The sequence below is a fragment of the Talaromyces proteolyticus genome, assembly GCF_021365285.1.
Source record: "Talaromyces proteolyticus strain PMI_201 chromosome Unknown BGW36scaffold_10, whole genome shotgun sequence".
Classification (NCBI taxonomy): Eukaryota; Fungi; Ascomycota; class Eurotiomycetes; order Eurotiales; family Trichocomaceae; genus Talaromyces; species Talaromyces proteolyticus.
In genome coordinates, this window is record NW_025764286.1 from 871,126 (window position 1) to 892,136 (window position 21,011).

Here is a 21,011-nt window from a genome sequence, read left to right on the forward strand (position 1 = left end):
TCTACGCGCCGTTTCGATATTCATCCGTTCACGTACTCGTGTTTTAAAATGGCTGCTGCTACTGAAACACGCGAGACCAACCTACAAGGCGACGATGGTCTTTCTGAATCTTACGGCCGTGCCAACTTGAGCGAGCAAGGCGAACTCGACGTTCAGCCAAAGACTGATGAAGAGTATGCGCAAGCTATTCTTACGCTTCGCGCTATCGTCTCTTCCAAGGAAGCAGGCGTGATCATTGGAAAGGCGGGAAAAAATGTTGCTGACCTGCGCGAGGAAACTGGCGTCAAAGCTGGTGTCAGCAAGGTAGTTCAGGGTGTTCATGACCGCGTGCTCACTGTCACTGGTGGCTTGCAAGGGTGCTCACGGGCTTATGCTATAGTTGCAAAAGGTCTACTTGAGGGTGCCCCTCAGGTGGGAATGGGCGGGGTCGTTCAAAACAATGGAACTCACCGTAAGTCGCTCTTTCAACCGGGTTCTGTTCTTTCTGCTGACGTTAAACCGCCAGCCGTCCGTCTTTTGATTTCGCATAATCAGATGGGCACTATCATCGGACGCCAAGGTCTGAAGATTAAGCACATCCAAGATGCTTCTGGTGTTCGTATGGTTGCGCAGAAGGAGATGCTGCCTCAGTCGACTGAACGAATTGTTGAAGTGCAAGGCACACCGGAAGGTATCGAAAAGGCTATTTGGGAGATTGGAAAATGTCTCCTTGATGACTGGCAGCGGGGCACGGGGACTGTTTTGTACAACCCGGCCGTGCGAGTCTCAGCCGGAGGATCTGGCTCAATCAATAATGGTGGAGGAGCTGGCAGCTACGGAAGTGGTGGCCGCTCATACAATCGCACGGGCAATGGTGCTGATTTCAGTGAACCCACTGGTGGCTACAATCGTCGCGGCAGTGGGGATGGTGCTGGCCGAAATATTCCACTGGTCACTGATGACGGCGAAGAAATTCAGACGCAGAACATCAGCATCCCTTCTGACATGGTTGGTTGCATCATTGGTCGGGGCGGAAGCAAGATTAGCGAGATTCGCCGCAGCTCCGGTGCAAGAATCTCCATTGCGAAAGCTCCACATGACGAGACTGGCGAACGCATGTTCACGATCATGGGAAGCGCGCAGGCGAATGAAAAGGCCTTGTATCTTCTCTACGAGAACCTCGAAGCCGAGAAAATGCGCCGTAGCCAACAGCCTCAAGAATAATAACCGTGTTGACATGGTCTGAAGAAAAGAATATTTTGCCTAAAATTTGGTAATGGCTACTTCAACTTCTATTCTTCTTTCAAAAAACCTCTTTACCTTTTTTTCTATTTCTTCATTTTACTTTTTTCTTCTTCTTCTTCTTCGACTTAGTGGCGTGTTGATTTCCTAGGACGGTGTTTCTCTGACGACGAGTTTACGATACCTAAAAAACAAACCATCTGTCACATGCTCCCCCTGTCTCTCCTTGACCTCCCTCTCTCTCTCTTCCGTGTTAGTCGTAAAACCTAACCTCACTATCCTTACTCTTACTCTCATTTTCATCCGCATCCTTATTATCTCTTATTCTCATCTCTCATCTCTCATCGATCTGGCTCTGACAAACTCTTGTCTCTTGGACCCATCCCTTTTATTTCCCTTTTTATTTCACCTCCATCGCTTCATTGTCATGTAATATGTCTTGATAGGGGGATAAGTTGGGAAAAGGGAATGAAATGAAGGAACGAAAGAATCTATTTCCATGTCGTTCGTCCGGTCTGAAGATGTAGTATCTAGACAAGAACAAACATTACTTCAAATGTTGTTACATGTGCACCTTCTGTATGAAAATCTAGAAGATATGCGCGGTTCTGTTACCAACTACTAGACTACTTTAATGTGTACTCAGATCAGTGTCGGGCGAGATGGGAAGAGATTAAAGAAAACAATGCCTGGACAGTAAAACATTTGAAAATTTGAAGCCATCATCCAGCCAGTTAAGACTTTGTCCACATCATTGATGCCTGTCTATGCAGTCTGTTAAGATCTAAACCCGCGACGGACACGGTTCCTACATGCACTCTCCACCATATTACACAAAACACGATCGATCTCAGGCAGAACACCTCCATTACCGCTATGCATACGCCCACGGTATGAGGTATCAACGACAGCCTTTCAGCCAACTACATCGACTCAATGTGCAATAATATTGAGCCCTGGCTGGTGACGGTATGAACAGTATGAGTAGGCTTGAAATGGAATACAAGCCCGCCCTCTTTCGAAATGACTTTTACATGCGTTCTGGGTATTGCTTGGAATGGATGTCCTCGTTTTGAAGGGGAGCTGGATCGTCTGGATTGTGGATGAGCATGCAGGGTGAAGAATGTTGTTCTTTTAGACTCGTTTACGGATGAAGGCTGCCTACGTGTGTACTAAGGAGGGTTGTTCTGTTGATGTTGGATATTGACTACTAACAGCGATACTGTACATATATTCAACCTGATAATTCAATATTTCTTAAGAGAGAAGTTCAGTCATACCTGGTAAGATAATATCCAAACTTTCCATCTCATGTCCTGAGCCAGACAGCTCTCGAGCCTTGTTTGGAATATGTAGTGTCACTATAAAACATAAACCTATGCCAGTCGACTACATATGTACAAGATACATGTAGCATGGTCTAGAGAGCTCTAAGCATTCACAAATCGTAATTACATAATCTCCACATAAATAAGCCCTAGTCGACAAGATTGAATATTATTTCTATCCGTACATCTACAGTAACCCCAACCCTACATGTATCAGTCAGACCTGTCCTATCCACCATCATTCTCTACCCTCAGCCAGGGATATCAATGCACTAAAGTCAGCTTTACCCATGATTTCGAATCCCATCCTCTAGTTAAACAACATCAAAACACGCCAAAGCTGTGGCTGACGTTAAACGAATCCGACTATCTGTCGATAGCTAGACTAATAAGCATGAAAAGGGCCAATATTCAAGCATGAATGTGGCAAAACATTGTAGAATCTAATTTGCTGGGCAGGCTAAAAATATGTACATGTAGTTAGTTAGTTTCAAATGTTTACTTTGGATGAACAAATCCTGCATTCTGGATATAATTAACATCAGGCTAGTTCGTCGGCGGTAGCAATGTCTAATTTAAACTTGAGGTTTCGGGGCTTTAATAGTCCTATTATAACGTATCCCTCGTTTCGTTTTCTTATCGACATCATGGGGATATAAACAGAACTCCTAGTTAACACCACCAACAAGAATAATCCTAGACACGTTGGTTGGTTCCGGATACTATTGAAGCAGAATCTACTAATATAGACCCTATATCACCCAGTAGCGTCATACCAAAGCATACATCGTGCAGTCAGGAATAGCAGAGACTAGATCGTCGACTCCGTGTTGTTTATCCTACTAGAAGTAAAATGATGACATTGCACTTCCTTGTAGCTCCTAGGCAATCGGGGCCGTAGAATGATATCTTTATGCTAATGCTGATTGATACTAATAGTATTCCGATCCGCGATGACGGATACCCAACTAGGAGTGAGCTGCACATTTCTGCGATTACTGCAATTCAAGGGGTGGAAATGATCGGAGGTTGATAAGTGTTGATTTTAAGAACAACGGTATGGAGCTACTTAGCAGTAGACTGGTATTCAGGAACAGGTTAGACTGTTAATTCAAGACTAAAGACTAGAGTGAATACAGTTTGATGATGCGGCCCCCAACATCTACTTCCAAATAAAGTATCAAGTAACAAGTAACATCAAGTAATGTAGCGATGCAACTTGACGACCTTCTTACGCTAATCGCCTCTAACCTACACACTGCTGCAAATAATAACTAGTGAAGTGACCTCTCGTCTATTATTATTGTTATTTTGCTGTTAGATAGGTCCTGGTGTATTCATCAAATGATCCGACGTGAAGGATTCGATCTCTGACGACGTTGACTTGTTTAGCTCTTTCTTTTCGGACACGTACATGAAATATACGAAATTTATGCTCTGATGATATTAATCAATGATGAGGAATAATGCTATTTTTGACATCAATCCTACTACCAACACCTCCTCAGGCGATCATTATTCGTGTTGAATTCTAGGTTACAGCTTTGATAGAGAATAGTGGGCTAAAGCCTGACTCTAAGATCAACGCCACCCCAAGAATAAATAATTCCAACCAGTAATATTATAAGCTGTCACGGTTGCCGGGCAATAAGATAGCGTAAGAGGTTCAGATGAGACGCTGTTGGCGGATTATGCTCTAGTTGTCCTTCCTCCTGTAATTTCTGCATTATTTACTAACTATTACTGGGTACTAGTTTAGCCTCTTCCTGGCCACCATATAATTACGTACTTTTAGTAACCATCGGAAACTGAATTTATAATAAGTAGAGTCGTCAATCTGGTCTGAGGTGAGCCTCGCCACGTAGATTATTGACCGTAGAACGATTCGCGAATTTTCTACCAAGTTATCTTCTAATAGGGCATAATATTAAATTATTAATGCTCTGTGATTCTGCGAATAATATCTTGCGCGTTAGCCTGGTGTTAGCTGGACTTGTATATTGGGATTGACACGCGAGCATTCCTGTTCTGGGTAGTCGGAATCTTAGCCAACTTAGGGCCAGGGCTAGGAAAAGGCACAGTACGCAAGACCACAGCACTGTGGCAATGCCCTGCTGTCTAAGCAGTAAACAGTAGTAGTGGCAAGCACTAGAAGCTCGAGGAATATTGAATATTATGGTTGAATTGAGATGTACCTCGATATCAGTCTAGCCGTATTAATATCTATGGTGCGTTGTTTGAATCAGGCTTGTTTGAAGGCTCGACATGTCAAGGGATTGAATAATTGAATGATGTCACGAGCCTGCCGATTGATTTTATTATTATTGAAACAAAGCATTGATCCAGCACTCAAAAAATTGACGCCAAGCAGGAGACTTAAGAATGTACAATGTGGCTTGCGATCGGCCGACTCTGATACACGATGATCGTCACGTGACTGCGCCTGCGACAGACTAACGCCCTGGCGTGTTTCAGCCTGCCCCAACACGCCACGCGCCAATGACGGCGCGTTCAAATGTCATTGTTAGGCTTGCTATGCTTATTAGGGCTGTTACAATTAAATTGTGGCATGTTTAGTATCTATTATTATTTCTGCTTCACCGCTATAACTGTACTATAGTTATGCCGTATTCAACAGAATCGAGGGACCATGGCTCACCCGCGCTTACACCCGAGTACCAAGTACTCTTGCCTGCCCCACCGAGGCTCGTAGTTTGGAAACACTGAAACAATAGTTCGAGACGAGCACTGGACTGGATCACGGACCGCTGGTACTCAATCATGTCCATACACACTGTATAGTCACTACAGTGGGTATTCAGCAAATGTCTTCATTTATATGTAGATTCTTATTTAAATAAGCGTTGCGACGTTGCATGGTTCGTAGCAGCAAGAACAGCAATAATATGGGTAGTAATAAGGTAGTAAAATTCCAGCTCGAACGCGGCTGGGACCAGCATTGGTGCGTGCACGATCGACGCTTTACCGGATTCAGGGGAAAGCATGAAATCAGCATAAGTTGATCTGTGAGGATCGCTCGACGTTAGCAGTATTCTGGAAGGATTGATACAAGCATAGTATATACATACTACATATGTACTAGGTACGCATATACTTACTACAGTAGAGATGAATCCGGCTGTTACTGTAAAATGTGAATAATATTCCAAGCAGGCCCTCTTGCTTAGTGAACTCGGCGATTTTCTGGCGCTAACAGCCAAGTGGGGCACGGTCAGGGCCTTTTCATGCCTCCATGATATAACAATAAGTAGCAGGGATGCCACCACGTCCATGTACGTACTGGATTAATGGTTAATGCTGAGTAATAGGTAGTACTGATATGCTAATTGGCATAATCAGGCAGTAAAGCCGTGACGACACGCAGTATGGCTGCAGATGGCTGCAGCAGCCTCTGGGTAGGCCTCATTTGCCGCCCATCCCACTTAGCAGACTTTCCTTGCAGCTAATAATATTTTGGCACGCGAGCTAAATTTAGAGCTGCAACCCCTGCAAGGCGATGCCGCTAACAGCCTGCGGCCCCCTATTGGCTGTGAGTGGCCCGCGACGCCGCCGCGCTAATCGAAATCTGGAGAGCGCCCCACTGCGCCGGGCCTGCCATTGGCCCTGCGCCTGCCCGCCTTTCTTCGTGTCTCAAGAAGGCCTGTCCTCAGTAACTAAGAATAATCCAGTTGCTGCTGCACCAACTTGCACTGCGCTGCTCTTGCCTTCGAGTCCGTCGTGCGTCGCACCTTCCCTCTGCAACCTTCCTTCCTGCCTGTTGGTGCCTTTGTGTACCGGCAAGTTGTTCTCCCCCCCCCTTCGTTCCTTCCCTTCTTCCCTCCCCCTGCTTCCTGGTCACGCCTGCCAAGATCTGGGATTTCGGTCGGACCTTCCCGTCCGCTCGCCTGCCTTCTTTTACTCCGCCTGCCGCCCGCCATATCCTCCTCACCCAAAGTACTTGCCCTCCCGGCGGCTATCCTCATCTTCTCTTCTTGCCCTCTCAACACCGCCCCCTCCACTCCTGTTTCACTGTTTCACCCGTCAACAGCGCTCCCTGGAGGATCGACTGTTTCAGGGCCCATCCTTCTTATACCATTGCTCCTGCTGGCCTGGTTGTTCTGCCAACCGACCGATTCCCCCACCGCGGTGGGTATCGCTGTTTCGTCCTTCGACTTGGGCTGTTAAAACTGTCGACGTCCCGTCACCCTGCCTAGCGACGGAGAACTGTTACCTTTGTTAGGCCCCTGTGTCTATTTTGGTATGTTGACCACCTCTGTCAGCCTGCACAGTCTGCCTGTTCGCTTTCTTAAGAGATCGAGTGACCGGCTGTCATGAACGCCACTCGTCGTTCTACTCTAGTAGTAGTTGTTGTTGTCTGCCATGAACGCCGTCGACGCTGACTATATGCACCTGAAAAGGTCGTTTGCGCAGGTAGCAACTTCGACATATATCACTCTCGACCCTTCCGAATGCTATAGCTCCAAGGCACGCTTGCTGAGATCCTACGACCGCGGACGGGCTCCCCCCAAACGCAGGCTGGCGGCTTTCTCAACGTTCAAGATGCCCGTCCAAACAGGTCCATCGCTGGTTTCCACCTCGCTATCACCATTTGCTCGCGATTTCGGCGATGCGCCTAACTGCGCCTTGCACTCACACTCACAGCGGGAAGACAATCCCCATTTATATAATACAAATACACACACGCTACAACAGCCAAACCAAACCACTTTTCCTCCGACTGGGGAGACCCCGATCTCCTTTGAGCACCGGGAAAGCGTCTCCTCTGCGGTATCTGAATCTACTGGGTCTTCACCCACCACCACCATTTCAACCTTTGATACTCCCTCTGTGACAGACACGTCGCCGAGCTCCTCGCCCGAGTCTCCCTCTGCGCTCCCTATATCCTACCCGAAACCAATGATCCTTCCGGAGATTTCAGAACGGATTGCCATGCATCCTGTGTCAAATGCACCGTCGATATCAGTCCAGCTAGCCCAGCCGATTGGGAGCTTGGCTCGAGCCCCGTCGCCCAGCAGACGGGCTCGGAACCTGAAGAATTTGTCCTTGAGAATGCCATGCTCAAATTTTCGCCCGGCAGTATCAACTGCATCCATTATGGAAACGACATCTCAAAACTTTTCAGCACCTCCGTCACCGTCTCATCGACCGATCAAAACTGGTCGTCGAAAACCCACCAACTTGACTATTCGTACACCTTCTTTGGATCAATCATTTTCTCGAAGTATTACTGAAATAGTCCCTCCAACACCGAGTATTAGTATTCCGAGTATTCCGCAGCGTTCTCTACGACACTTTGAGTCTTCGCCGTCTCTGGCGTCGATTTTCTCGCCCACCACAGCCCCGCCCGGTGGCATGCAACTTCCCCGCCCTTCCACGCGTGATGGCATGCCGCGTATGCCAGGAAGCTGGCAAGAAGATTCTCCTGCCTCCCAGTCTGGTCCTGCTCTACAGCAAGTGGTCGAAGAAGATTATCATCCAGACTCCCGTGAGTCGACAAAACGCACCGAGCAGAGCTATCCTGATGGCCCTATCAAAATATATGATTCTGGAGTTTATTTGTTTTTGGAACCGACACGAGCCGAGGCTTGCAAGTTTGACGTCGTTGTGAATGTTGCCAAGGAGGTTGTGAACCCTTTTGCGGACGACATTGAAAAAACAAATACTGTCGTCTCAACCCTTAGACGACCTTACTCTGTCGCCCAGAGGTTTTCGATTGCAGAACCAATGACTGCCATTTCTGAGGCGTCCTTCCACTCCGCATTCGAGGTCATGCCAGATTCTGAAAGTCCAACTACACCAAAGGCTGAGAACGGCACAGTACCAGAATACATCCATGTACCGTGGGACCATAACTCTGAAATCTTGGATGATTTAGGGTCATTGTGTCAGCTCATTGATGATCGTATATCGCAAGGCAAGAACGTTTTAATCCACTGTCAGCTTGGAGCCAGCCGATCGGCTTCTCTGGTCATCGCATATGGTTTATATAAAAATCGGGATTTGGACTTCAACGACATGTATAGCATTGTCAAGAACAAAAGTTGCTGGGTCGGGCCAAACATGAGTCTGATCTACCAGCTGACTGACTTTCGGGCTCGATTACAGCGTGGGGAACCATCAAAAGCCCCTAACGATGAATGGTTCAAAACACGCCCTCTATCTCAGCCTTCTCAAACTCCGCCATTTTCTATGCCTGAGCCAATGGATACGACTGAGCCTCGCAAGACGGAGCCTGAGCGTGTGTTTTTGAAACCAGTGAGCTATACTGAGCCGTCCAAATCGACGGACCGCGTCACAAAAGCTACGCCTCAGCTCCGAAAATCCAAATCTGGGCTTCGAGTGCGAGGAATATCGCCACGGCCGCTCCCATTGCGAGAGAAGTATCAAGATTTCCAAACAGGCCATTTTACTAAGAAAGCCGAATCACGCAAACCTTCCCATTCCCGATATCCATCGGTACAGATGGACCTAGTGATGCAGGACGTTCCGGCATCGCCATCGATCTTGTCACCGAGGGCAGCTCCATATATGTGCTCTTCGCTTTCGCGAACCCTGGCTGGAGACTTGGCGGGAGACGCGCCGTCTCACTTTGGCTTTGAACAGCCGCCATTCGACCCCCGATCGCCATCTCAACGGCGTGAACTTCTTATCACGAGGAATATTGACGAAGTCCTTTAATGTTCGCATTGTTTGCATCAGGACCGGTAATATTTGAGAATATTTTTGACACGTCATTTTAATACAGTCTGTCACCGACAGACGCCATTAAGTTCAGCTTTTGACCAAAGCGGGCTTTGCTGTCTGAGCTTTCCCACCTTAATCCTGAGGTGGATTTCTTTTGGTTCAACGAGACCTGGTCTGGTCTTTACTTTTTGTGGCATCAGCTGCCTCTAGCTAGCATTTCATGGCTTAGCATGACCTGGGACTGACCAACGGTGTTTTGGTGTTTAAAACGGGTACAAAGGACCCAGATGTAATTTTAGTGCCTATTGTCTAGTTATCGACTAGTCTTTCGCTTTTTCCTTGATAGCCTATTTATGACGCATTCATGAGTTAGATTGGCGGCAATGACTAGATACCCTGAATACAGTTATTCGCAGTCTACAAGTACTGTTGGACATTTCTCTATACTGTACACACGATGCGTTATTAATATCCCAAGCAGTCCACAGGCCGTCATGCCAGACGTCAAATAGATTAAGTCTCTTATACTGTATCCCTCATAACATGGAATCCAGCAACCCCATCATTCGCCAACTGCGCAATAAGCCCATACTCCCAGTCCAGATACCCCTGCATATCCTTCCTAGCATTACTCGTCCCCTCATACGGCCGCTTGTATACATCGATTGGCTGCGAAAGCCACCGCGACTCGGTCTCGAGCGGATAGCCAGCTGCTACCCAGGCCGCTGTGCCTCCGGACAAATACAACACTTCTCGCGAGACTGCGTTGCGGGCATCGTCAAGATTCATAGCGGCAACGTCGCCATCTGGCGAGGTCAGGACGATGGGCCCATCCCCGACGACAGTTCTCAGGTCTCGCGCGAGTTCGGGTCCAGAAGCAAACCATGCACCGGGGATATGGCCCTTGACGTAGGCCGTGCTGCGGGCGAGATCGACGACCGTGGCACCAGCTCGGCTTTGAAGCTCGTCGATCGTAATCGCAGCACCTGCAGAGTTTGAAGAATGCCATAACGTGCGTTTCGTCGGAAGGCTCGTTGGTACTGGACTCCGCTCGTCCAGCACATATACCTCCCATCCGAGCTGTACCAGCCAGCTGGCCGTCATCCTTGCTCGCACACCGTCTGTATCGTACAACACAATCCGACCCCCTCGAACACCCACCCATTCGTCCGTGGCCTGCACCAATTGCCCGCCGGGCGCATTGTCAAAGCCCCGCGGGTGATTAGCAGCATACTCCTCCGGGTCTCGCACATCCAGCAAATACAACGTCCTATTTTTGTCTGCGACAAACCGACCTAGCTGCTCACCATCAATCACCTCAACGCCAACACGCCCAGCCCAGGCCTCAGCATACCGCCGCGCCTTTTGGTATGCCTCGCTTGAAGGCTGTGCTACCCGCTCTGTCCTGTTCGTGTCTAGTTCTAAGCTTTCCAATGTCCATCCAATGGTCCCATTGCGCAGCGCAACGACTTTATTCGGAACGCCCGAATTGATGAGAGACTGCGTACCGACGATACTCCGTGTTCGGCCAGCACAATTCACGACGACAGTCGTTTTGGGGTCTGGCACGGCTTCGAAAAACCGATAGAGCAATTCTCCGCCGGGACAGCTACGGCCATGCGGGATGCTCATAGTGGTATACTCCTCGAAGCGCCTGGCGTCCAGCACAACCACATCATCACCATTCCCTTGCCGGTCTAGAAGCTCTCTTACTTGCTGCGCGGGTAGCGAGGGAGTGTGGTTGATCGCTTCCACCAGCTCGCCAAACGCCTTGGACGGGACATTCACATCGCGATACACCTCGCCAACGCGCGCGTACCCAGCCAGCCCGCCTTCCAGGACAGAAACATCGCGGTATCCCAGCGCTAAGATCCGGGCTGCGGCTCGCTCAGTGTAGTTCTCGCCGGAGTCGTAGACGACGATAGGCACTGATAAGCGTGGGATTAGTGCAGGTAGTTTCTTTTCGATTTCCGAGACGGGCACGCTTATGGCGAAGAGGGGGTGGGATTGCGCGTACGGGCCTTCTTCGCGGATGTCGAGGAGCGCGATTTCATGTTTGTTGATCCAGTGTTGCCGGAGATTGTGCGCGTTTATGGATTTTGCCATTTTCTCTACACCCTGAATTGGACGTCTCCCCTTCTAAACGATGTTTTGAGAACCGCTGGAATAAGCAAGAGCTGCACACTGCAGAGGTTGTTACTCTGCACCAGGGGTTTGCCCTTAATACTAAGGCTGAGTATTATTAGTTCATATGTCTATGAATATATTATATTGATGGAGTTCGGATATTTTTGCCTCGAGTGGGGAAGCGACGGAAATGCGCTGCAAAACATCCGCGCATTGAGACTCAGTCTAGGCCATTTGTTCAAATGTTATATCAAGATGAGCTGGTCATCTGCTAATATGAGCAGTGAATTCAATTGCAATTTTAGCTCTGTACACAATGTACACAGGGTGAAGCTTGTATCTATCAATGTGTTTGGTGGTATTGGTCTGGTAGCATACCATATGACATTAATTTCATTAATTTTGATAGTGTGCACAAGCTATCTTTCTACATTGCAGCAAGATTCTAGCGATGCCTTGGAAAAATCCTTGGAATCATTTCTAAGGCTTCAAGTCTTGCTACGTAACTAACTAGAGTCTAGAGTATAGAGCTTGGGAATAGTGGAAACGGTTGACGACGACCCCGCTAAGCTGAGTTGACGCCATCGCAGCGCAGAATGACCAATACCGCAATGTAATTCAATTCCACATCAGCTCCGCCCTGCCTCTTGCTAGATGATACTCGCAATATATATACATATATATATATAGTATAGTATGAATCCCACTCGACAGGAACGAAAGTCTTGCGAAGCATGCCGTAAGCCGCCGTCCTCTCATCCTCCTGAAATGAACGACTGACGACCACAGGCGCTCGGAAGCTCAGATGCTCAGGCGAAAAGAGTGGTTGCTCCCGGTGCAGGGGCTTGTCATTGCCGTGTAGATTCAAAGACAAAGGAGCCCCTGGGCGGCCGAGAAAGCGGCCACGACAAGAGCAACCAGACCAAGACCTGCCATCTCCAAACTCCTGGGATTTCTCGTCGGTCGTCCCTCAAGCGGCTCTTGACTCGCAGGAGGCAGCCATCAATACCACGACGGCTACGCTAATGGAGGGACCATTACCATGTGAGCTGTCCGGATCCTGCGGATTCGATGCTTTCGACTGGGACTCCCTCGGCAATGGGGATATTCGTTCCTTTCCCATCGAATTATGGCAGCAGAACGGCCTGCAGCATGATCTCGACACCGCCCCTGTAGCTGTCGAGGATGCGTATGTCTCGCCCATCTCGTTCTCACAGTCTTGTAAATGCGACGAGGAGGTTTCCGGGCTGGTCCGGAACTTGAGCCGAGCGGATATGTCGCACGACATCATCCAGATGTTTCGCACCGGCGTGTCGCTGGCAGACAGGCTGCTGACCTGTCCGATCTGCTACGACGTGTCCAAGCCGCCGCGAGTGACCGTGCAAAACGTGCTGCTGATCGGCCACCTGATGTTCGAAATAACGTCCGGGTACCTAAAGTACCTGCACTGGCTGAATAAACACTGCACTGAGCTGGATGTCCGGAACGAGAGAGAAACCGTTTATCTTCAAGACTCCCGGCTCGGAATCTCGTCGGACCTGCATTTGCAGATTACAGGCGAGAAGTTCAAAGAGCTAGTTATGCACGGCCTCCAATCTGATGCTGAACGGCTTTTGGTCCTAGGCAAGAAGTTTGCGCAGAGGCAACGTAATCGTCATTTGGTTGGCCATGAAGCCTGTCCGGATCCTGAAGGCCGGTGTCGGAAGAAGGAGTATGGCGGTGATCATGACCCACTGGACTTTTGTCCGCAGAACCCCGTGGCGAGGAAGATGATTCCTTGTTTTCGGATCGTTGATGAGGTGAGGGGGATGATTAAGGAGGTTGCTGATGCTGTTGTGTGATACCCGTTTATAACCGTTTTGAGTGTGTATGACTTGTTGTTTTGAAGTGTGCCGAAGAGCTTGAAGCCTGAGATATGCCTACTGCCTACTTCTTTGTGTCTCTACGTATTATGAGCATCTAACATGCAGATTGCTACAGATCGACTCTCTATATGGAATGTATGGATAGAAATATTTGGGAACGTCTTGATTGCCGAAAGGTAAAGATTTATAAAATGGTTAATGACAACCATTCACCTTCGGCTTTCCACGCTTTCCACACGAAGGCAAGTTCCCAAGCCTACAAAAGCATGAAGACGTAATTTCAACATCCGCCTCCACCAGCGCAAGCGAAAGCTGTTTCCTGATAATATTTGCCTCCGCATGACGACCCAAAAGCTGAAGACACTCGTGATAGCCGTGCAAAGCCCAGACGTTATTCGGGTGTTGATGCGCACGCTTGGGTGTTGGATCAAGCCCCAAATCCTCAGCATAAGCTTGCGCTGCCTGCTCAACCTCGCCTTGTTCCAACGAGAGCGCTGCATATGCATGCCGTGCCGGAAGCATCCATCCCCACGGCTCTGCGAAAGGTAGCTCGTCTTCTAGCCTAACTGCATCGCGTAATCTGCGAAAGGCAGTCTCGTAATCGCCGCGCCGATACTCAATCTCGCCATCCAGCATTGCTGACGCGACTTTGAGAATATCGGTAATTTTGTTCGGGAAGTCGAGGCGTGTGGGCGGCACAAGCGTAGAAGCCGCGTGGAAGAGCTCTCGTTCGGCGTCGGCTTCCTCGAGCTGCGCTGTGGCTGCATACGCGATGCTCTTGCCATAATGTCTCATCACATTGGTGACACAATACAGCTCCTTATCTTCCAGTGGGTCGAGTTTCTTGAGTTCTTCCCACATTCCAAAACGAATCAGCACATGTACTCTCACCGCCTTGAAAAACTCCATCCAGTTCGCGAGCGCAGGCGTTTCGACCCGGAGGATTTCTTCTGTAATGGTCGCCTCCATTCGATCCGTCGCTGACAATGCTGCCTTTGATTTCCCGCCCAGCATCGCCGCGTAGATGAGCGAGTGGTAGTCGTGTAGCCGATAGTAGCTGTAGAACGTTAGACCGCCATTCTGTTCAAAGTATTTGTCGTCTGCCACCGTCGCCTTGAAGTTGTATTCCACCGCCCGCCGATAGTCGCCCACAAGGACATCGATATGCGCCGGCATGTGGTACGTATGCCCCGTATCAGGAAACATCTCGCGAATCATCTCTGCTGCCGGCAGCGCAGCTTCGGGTGTTGCCGACATTTCCATCAGATGGATATACATATGTGCGGGGCCTGGGTGCTGGTCGACCCCCGGCATCTTCAACGCTCGATCAAGCAGGTCTTTGACTTCAAAGACCGGGGAAGATGCGATGGGCAGACCCGTAGAAGCGTCGTACAACTTCCGTGGCGCACAATTCATCAATGCATCTGCGAAGAGTGTAATGATGTCAAAATCCTCCTTGCCGAAATTCACATACACTTCCCGCATAGCGTCGGCGTATGATCTACTACACGCCGCAAGATCCCTGGTTGGATTATCATTTGGGTACCGCTTCGCAAGCGCGTTGATGAGAGCCTGCTCCCACTCTGCCGCGTTCACTGCCCGCGCCAGAGCTTCTTGAGAGTATAGATAACACTGTTTGATTGCATTGATCCGATCCCGTTCGTCGAACAGTGCCCACGTTTTGTTGTAATTGGAACCGGAGCAGAAGGATATCCCCCAATACGCCATTGCGCAGTTCTCGTCGTGCGCGATCGCCTGCTTGTAGCAGGTAATTGCTTCATCGTGGTTGAAGCAATATGTCCAGACAAGCGCCCGGTCAAACCATGTCTGGGCTTCCTGCGAATTGGTGCTGACTTTGCGACTCAGTGTCCCTAGATCGAAGTAGGGGTCGCTCGAAGCTCTTGCTTCACAAGAGTTCATTGTCCAAGCTATATAAGCCGGAGTACCAGGGCTATCTATGCTGGAAACCTTTGTTACCAATCTTGAGATACAGAGGAATAATTTCGAGGTCGAAGTCACATGAGCAGTCCCACAAATTGTGAGGGGTATGTATGGAGTCGGAGGTTTTCTCGGACCTTTTTTGTATGGAAAACCTTAAATCTATTTTAGTGTGATCCATAAGTAATTGAATAAAAGATCTTTTAGATGTGAATATCTATTATATATTCAATATATAAATGTATTTTCTTTTTAAATTATTAATTATTTAGTAAATTCTAGAATCTGTCAAACTTTTTCCAAAGGCTAAAGATGGACATATGTAAATATGGTGCGTATTCAATTAGACGGGATCTTTAGAATACTCTTTTTTCCACTTAATTTTATTTCTCCCTTAAAATCGATAATTTTAAACTAAGCAAGATATGGGACGGTGTGCGTATCCACTAAGCGTGTGCAGTGACTGGGCATATGCAATGACCACAATCTTGCGAGAAACCGTGGTGTGCACGGAGTATGAGCAGGCGTGTGCAATGACCACGATTCTGCCGAAAAGGCGTACACCCCATTAGGTGTTATTCAAGAGCTACACAGTAGATAATGCTACCTTATAGCAAAACAATAACAGACACTCACAATGGATAGAAACCAGAACCGGCTATCAGCCTTTCCCTAGATGACTTCGAAGTAACTGGTCCGGAAGGAAAGCACTTGTGTCTTGTCTACGAACTGATTAGAGAGCCTCTCTGGAATTTACAGAGGCTTTTCGTTGACCGCAAGCTTCCTTAGCTCCCTTTGCCCATCGTCAAGGCTTATATCTACATCCTCCATGTTGGCCTTGATTATCTTCATTCAGAGTGAAAGTTGCCTACGCGGGTGAGTGCTTGTCGCTATTCTCCTGTGCCTATTCTGAAATATAAAGACCTAATCTAACTGGCAGATCTATTCTTATCTTTTGTTCAGCAAATGCTCATCTGACTCCCGGAGGAGAGGAAGACAGCTCGCGAACTGATGGATCATCCGTTTCTCAATCCTGGGGGTTGATCAACGGCCCAATTACTTTGGGAAGTGAAGCAAACCATACGGTCTCAGACTAGCCCTACGCGGTTTACGTTTTCAATCAAGACGCGCTGATGTGTATTTGGATACGACGGATTCTACTACAGCGTTCAATAAGCCCTCCTTACACAGTTGAAGACGAGCTAGCTGAGCCTCCAAACACGAAGCATATATTAATTAACTTTAAATTGCTTTACATAGACCTCTTCTTAATTAGAACTGCTGTAGTTTCGGTTACGGTTAATATATCGCTACTTCCCACTCTAATCCAGACCTGTATTCTAATGATTTTTCAAGTCATTGTCCACCACATCTTCCAAAATTGTCTCACCCCTCTCTTCTGCCGCGATTTTGGCCAGCTTCAGCCGCCTCGTGTCGCGCTCCGTGTCAAAAGTCACCCACCATGTCACAATCGTTAAGATCGCACAAAGACCGACAAGACCCATGGCCACGGAGAAAGGCACTTTGTAGTGTGGTGCGTACATGCTCTTGAATATCTGCGGGCCGATGGCACCCCCAATTTGGCCGTAGCTGTTCACGAAGCCGATCGAGAAGGCGGAGCCTGTCGCACGGGCGGTGGTTTGTACTCGCCATGGCCTATTTCACATCATTAGCTATATATACTTGATAGGAATCTGGACTAGGAAGGTATAAAAACGCACCACATGACGGGGTACCACCCTGTCGTCACGGCATTTCCGATCAACGTTACGGCATATACCGCACCGGTGCTCGGATAGGCAACAAAGACGCCGTAACAGACTATGATAACGAGATGGCAAAAAAGCGGGTACAGCGGTCGTGGTATCCGGCTGCGGTCAGCTAAGACCCCTGTAACGGCAATGAACAAGAGACCGCAGGCCGTAATAGGGAGATTGAGTAGTTGGGCTTGTGCAATGGTTCTAAGAGACTGTCAGCTTGTCTCTTCAACAGAGGTGCAGAAAGTATAGAACGAACGTGTAACCGAGGTCAGCAATGACGGTTGATTGATAGAAAGTGACACCGCTGGTTCCAACAGTAAAGGTAGCCCAAATCAACGTAAATAGCCATAGTCTTAGATCTTTTAGCGACGCAATAATTTCACGGAAGTTAAAGCTTTGCTCGTTGGCACGAGGAGAGTTAGATGGTAGTCGAGCTTGTATAAACTTCTTCTCCTTCTCGGTCAGCCACTTTGCTGTCTCGGGAACTACATCGCATTCTCATATTAGCAAGTAATACATATGTAAAGGGCTGTGCATTGTGAGCGTAAGAAAGGGAGATTTACAATCTGGAAGCAGGAACCAAATAGCAACACCGAAAATGACGGTCGCAATACCTTCGGTGAGGAACAACCTGTAATAATTTCAGTATGGACTTAAGAGGAGTGGCTTTGAGTGTGTTACCATTGCCATCCGGAAAGCCCTCCTGCGCCAGATACAGTGTCGAACGCATAGGCAAGTAACCCACCGAATATACCCGAGATGTTTCCGCAAAAATCTATATAATGAGTCAACAGCGTAAATAACTAAGACTAGATCGTGTGCGGCTTACAAAAGTAGAGAAGTCGTAAGGACATTTCGTCGGGGCGATACCAGTAAGTCATCTGGAGAATGACGCCGGGGAACTGTCCAGCCTCGGCCTGTCGTGGTATTAGTGTGTTTCATGGCTAATGTTGAGTTCACATGTAGATATTTTCTTGAAATCCAGAGACCTATCGGTATAGAAACGTACCAGACCCAGTAGGAACCGTGTTGCATATAAGCCGCCTTTATTCTTCACGGCAGTATTGCACATCAGAACGATACCCCAGGTGATCATAATTCTTGACTGCCATTTTGAAGGAGAGAATCTCTTGAGCAGCAGATTCGAGGGAGCTTCTAACACAATGTATGGGACCTAGCACGTGCATGATCAGCGATACGCCGTGATAGCTGAGTGAAATCAACGTCTTGTCTTACATAGTACAGGACAGTCACGAGATTGTACTCGTCGGATGTCATCCCGAGCTGCGTCATGATGTTCTGATTCGTTCCCTTGTTCATGATTCGAGCATTGGATGTCTGCGAAGCTGTAAGTTATATTGTACCACTGGATGAGTAGCATACGCACGTTGGTGCTGTCCAGATTTTTGAACATGAAGATGAGTGAACAAAGCGTCATCAACCGCCAGTCAATCTTGCGTAGCAGCTTCTTCTCTTCTTCCGCCGTCAGCAGTGTCCTGCCACTCATCAGTCCCGGATCGTAGCCATCAATGGTTTCCTGGCTCGATGAGGCCTCTGTGAGAGCCTGGCCACGTCTGGCAAAATGAAACTCATGGTTGGTATCGCTCTCACTGGTGGAGACAGTATCAGTAGCCGTGGCCCTGCCCAAGATCTTGGATGCAGCATGCTTGTTTTCTATGTCTGCCATAGTCGCGGTGTTGCTGTCGACAGTACGATGTAAAGAAAGCACCGTTGAATGCAAGCGACTATTACTAGATTGCAAGTCTCGCCTCTAGTTTGAACAGTCCAGAAACTCTCTGAAATAAATAATAGAAGCTTCCACCAAGATATACAACCCTAGCATAACAGACTTTCAATGTTGTATCATAGTCCACAAGTATTGCGAATACTACGGTCTAGCTATCCGATATCAATTGATATACATAGACTTTCGTTGTTTCAATCGTCGCTTGGATTTTACCTAGAGAGACAGTCTATTTGGATATTTCTGGGAAAATTCCATGCCCCAATGTTATTTTCCTTTCTGGTCTGTAATTTATTTCCAGTGGGAAATCAGTTAAGTCGTCATGTAGTTAGCAGGTTGAGTATATTCCTTGAAGAGAGTTCTTTTCGACATCATATCGACCTCTCAATAGTTTTGTTTTTTTTGCAGGAAGCGGCCGGCAAAGCTCTCATTGGTCGAAATTACACAGGTATTATTGTTGATCACGCAAACGGAGGATATTATGATGAGATCCGCAATTCCATGTGGCGCAAAGCGGAGATCCACCTGAGCTTGCTCCAACGATCTTAACGCCGTTAATGGCCTTGCATGGTGTCTGGAATAGAGTCAAAAAATAAAAAAAAGGTCCGATTGGAATAGAGTCTATAGTAAGATCATTTGTTAATTGCGAAGTTCTGTGAAGTCAAGAGCATCGATGGTTTGATAAACACCCCATCTCTCCAACAGCGTTTGTCTCCGCAATAACACTGAAGACCGTCTTGCTCCAACTCACCGTGATTATATTGATTTAGTATACGTTATCCTGATATATCACCATGGCAACTTTGGTGCAAGCCCCAGACCCGGTTCCTACGGGCAGTGATATCCCGACCTACCATCAGGTCCCAGAGACCTCTTTTGATTGTTCGTCTTCTGCGTCCAGTCATGGACTTGAGACTTGAGACAGTGGCTAATGTGTGATTGCATGTAGTGGACTGGGCGGACCTCGCCACCTTGGATCTGTCTCAGTTTGATCGTCCTGGTGGTAAGGAGCAGTTAGCCAAACAACTTTTTGAAGCTATCCAGAAGATAGGTCAGTAGTATATGATTCCATCTCGCCTTCTGTGTACTCTAATACTTACTTTGATTTAGGCTTTTTTTATATCATCAACTTTGGCCTCTCGCAGGAAGATGTTGACCGCCAATTCTCTATTGGCCAGCAGCTCTTCAAGCTCCCACTCGAGGAGAAACTCAAATATCGTGCCGAGCTTGAGAAAGGTGGCTACAATGGCTACAAGCCAGCGGGTCTCCGCGTAAGTCGAAACTCGGTCATATGTGTTGTACAAACAGTCCTTACTGACCCCTTTGCTCAGGAAATCAGTCCGGGTGTTTTTGACAATACCGAAATCTACAACATTCCAAAATTCATTCCCGCCCTTGAACGTCCCCAACCGGACATTGTGAATAATAATCGCCCTATAATCGAGAATTTCGCACGCCATATCAATGACGAAGTTGTGCGCAAACTCCTCACGCTCTTCGCCATCATCCTCGAGTTACCCGAGGACTATTTCCTCAACGTGCATCGATACGACAAGAAGAGCGACTGCCATCTGCGGTACATGAAGTACCACCGACGTACTGATGAGGAGAACGAGAAGATTTCCGGCATTTGGGCCAAGGGTCATACCGACTTTGGCAGCTTAACATTGCTGTTCCGCCAACCAGTGGCCGCGCTGCAGGTCCGCACCCCTGAGGGCGAGTGGAAGTGGGTTAAGCCGTATCCGGGGAGCATCACGGTGAATCTCGCCGACTCTCTCCAATTCCTCACCAATGGCTTCCTCAAGAGCAGTATACACCGTGTCGTCGCACCCCCACCCGATCAGAGGGACGTCGACCGCCTTGGTGTTTTGTACTTTGTCCGACCAGAGGATGATCTCGAGCTACGGCCAGTGGTGAGTGAAGTACTGAATCGCTTGGGATATGATCAAACGACCGATAATAGTGCGGTCGGAATTACTGCTGGCGAGTGGGTGAAGGCTAGAGTGGCCAGGGGAGTGGACAAAGGTTCGGTACGGAGTGAAATTGGAGAGCAGCCTATCATCGGTGGAGTAGTAGCTAAGTATTACGATTAGTCTACATACCTCCTTTGTACAAAGTGATATATTAATACTACTTCTATGAACAAGCACATACGACTGCAGGATGTGGAAAGGCTTTCCCGTCCGCACGGGGTACTTAAGCCATTATTATATCTATGGTCAATTCCAGAAGACCCTTCTATGACAGCGAAGGATGAGTCGTGTGATGAGGGTGAATAGCCCTTCTCCCTCTGGGGTGATCTCGGGTGATTGAGTTATTAAGC

The 21,011-nt window shown here is 48.1% G+C and overlaps 7 protein-coding genes across 7 annotated transcripts; 4 read left to right on the forward strand and 3 right to left on the reverse strand.

The window, feature by feature from the left end:
- Positions 1-48: 48 nt before the first annotated feature.
- On the forward strand, positions 49-1,203 carry BGW36DRAFT_430642 (KH domain RNA-binding protein; the record flags this gene model as incomplete). The annotated part of the gene is made up of 2 exons (XM_046220868.1): positions 49-451; positions 506-1,203. The coding sequence occupies 2 exons, from the start codon at positions 49-51 to the stop codon at positions 1,201-1,203; spliced, it is 1,101 nt and encodes a 366-aa protein (XP_046068770.1).
- Positions 1,204-6,846: 5,643 nt separating this feature from the next.
- BGW36DRAFT_30042 (uncharacterized protein) lies at positions 6,847-9,680 on the forward strand. The gene has a single exon (XM_046211622.1). It carries the CDS (start codon positions 6,930-6,932, stop codon positions 9,246-9,248), a length of 2,319 nt encoding a protein of 772 aa, XP_046068771.1. The 5' UTR covers positions 6,847-6,929; the 3' UTR covers positions 9,249-9,680.
- Positions 9,679-11,548, reverse strand: BGW36DRAFT_385434 (putative thiosulfate sulfurtransferase). The gene has a single exon (XM_046216911.1). It carries the CDS (start codon positions 11,358-11,360, stop codon positions 9,777-9,779), a length of 1,584 nt encoding a protein of 527 aa, XP_046068772.1. The 5' UTR covers positions 11,361-11,548; the 3' UTR covers positions 9,679-9,776.
- Positions 11,549-12,077: 529 nt separating this feature from the next.
- On the forward strand, positions 12,078-13,222 carry BGW36DRAFT_430645 (uncharacterized protein; the record flags this gene model as incomplete). The annotated part of the gene is made up of 2 exons (XM_046220869.1): positions 12,078-12,120; positions 12,171-13,222. The coding sequence occupies 2 exons, from the start codon at positions 12,078-12,080 to the stop codon at positions 13,220-13,222; spliced, it is 1,095 nt and encodes a 364-aa protein (XP_046068773.1).
- A 219-nt stretch (positions 13,223-13,441) lies between these two features.
- On the reverse strand, positions 13,442-15,166 carry BGW36DRAFT_430646 (uncharacterized protein; the record flags this gene model as incomplete). Its single annotated transcript, XM_046220870.1, has 1 exon — positions 13,442-15,166. The coding sequence occupies one exon, from the start codon at positions 15,164-15,166 to the stop codon at positions 13,442-13,444; it is 1,725 nt and encodes a 574-aa protein (XP_046068774.1).
- Positions 15,167-16,716: 1,550 nt separating this feature from the next.
- BGW36DRAFT_268913 (pantothenate transporter) lies at positions 16,717-18,532 on the reverse strand (the record flags this gene model as incomplete). The annotated part of the gene is made up of 9 exons (XM_046210139.1): positions 16,717-16,840; positions 16,906-17,145; positions 17,201-17,429; positions 17,508-17,575; positions 17,626-17,719; positions 17,774-17,861; positions 17,954-18,118; positions 18,181-18,282; positions 18,332-18,532. Coding segments are annotated over 9 exons (1,311 nt in total), but the record flags the coding sequence as incomplete, so codon positions are not given.
- A 950-nt stretch (positions 18,533-19,482) lies between these two features.
- BGW36DRAFT_399668 (2OG-Fe(II) oxygenase superfamily protein) lies at positions 19,483-20,781 on the forward strand (the record flags this gene model as incomplete). Its single annotated transcript, XM_046218544.1, has 4 exons — positions 19,483-19,570; positions 19,638-19,739; positions 19,799-19,959; positions 20,020-20,781. The coding sequence occupies 4 exons, from the start codon at positions 19,483-19,485 to the stop codon at positions 20,779-20,781; spliced, it is 1,113 nt and encodes a 370-aa protein (XP_046068776.1).
- Between the last annotated feature and the right edge of the window lie 230 nt (positions 20,782-21,011).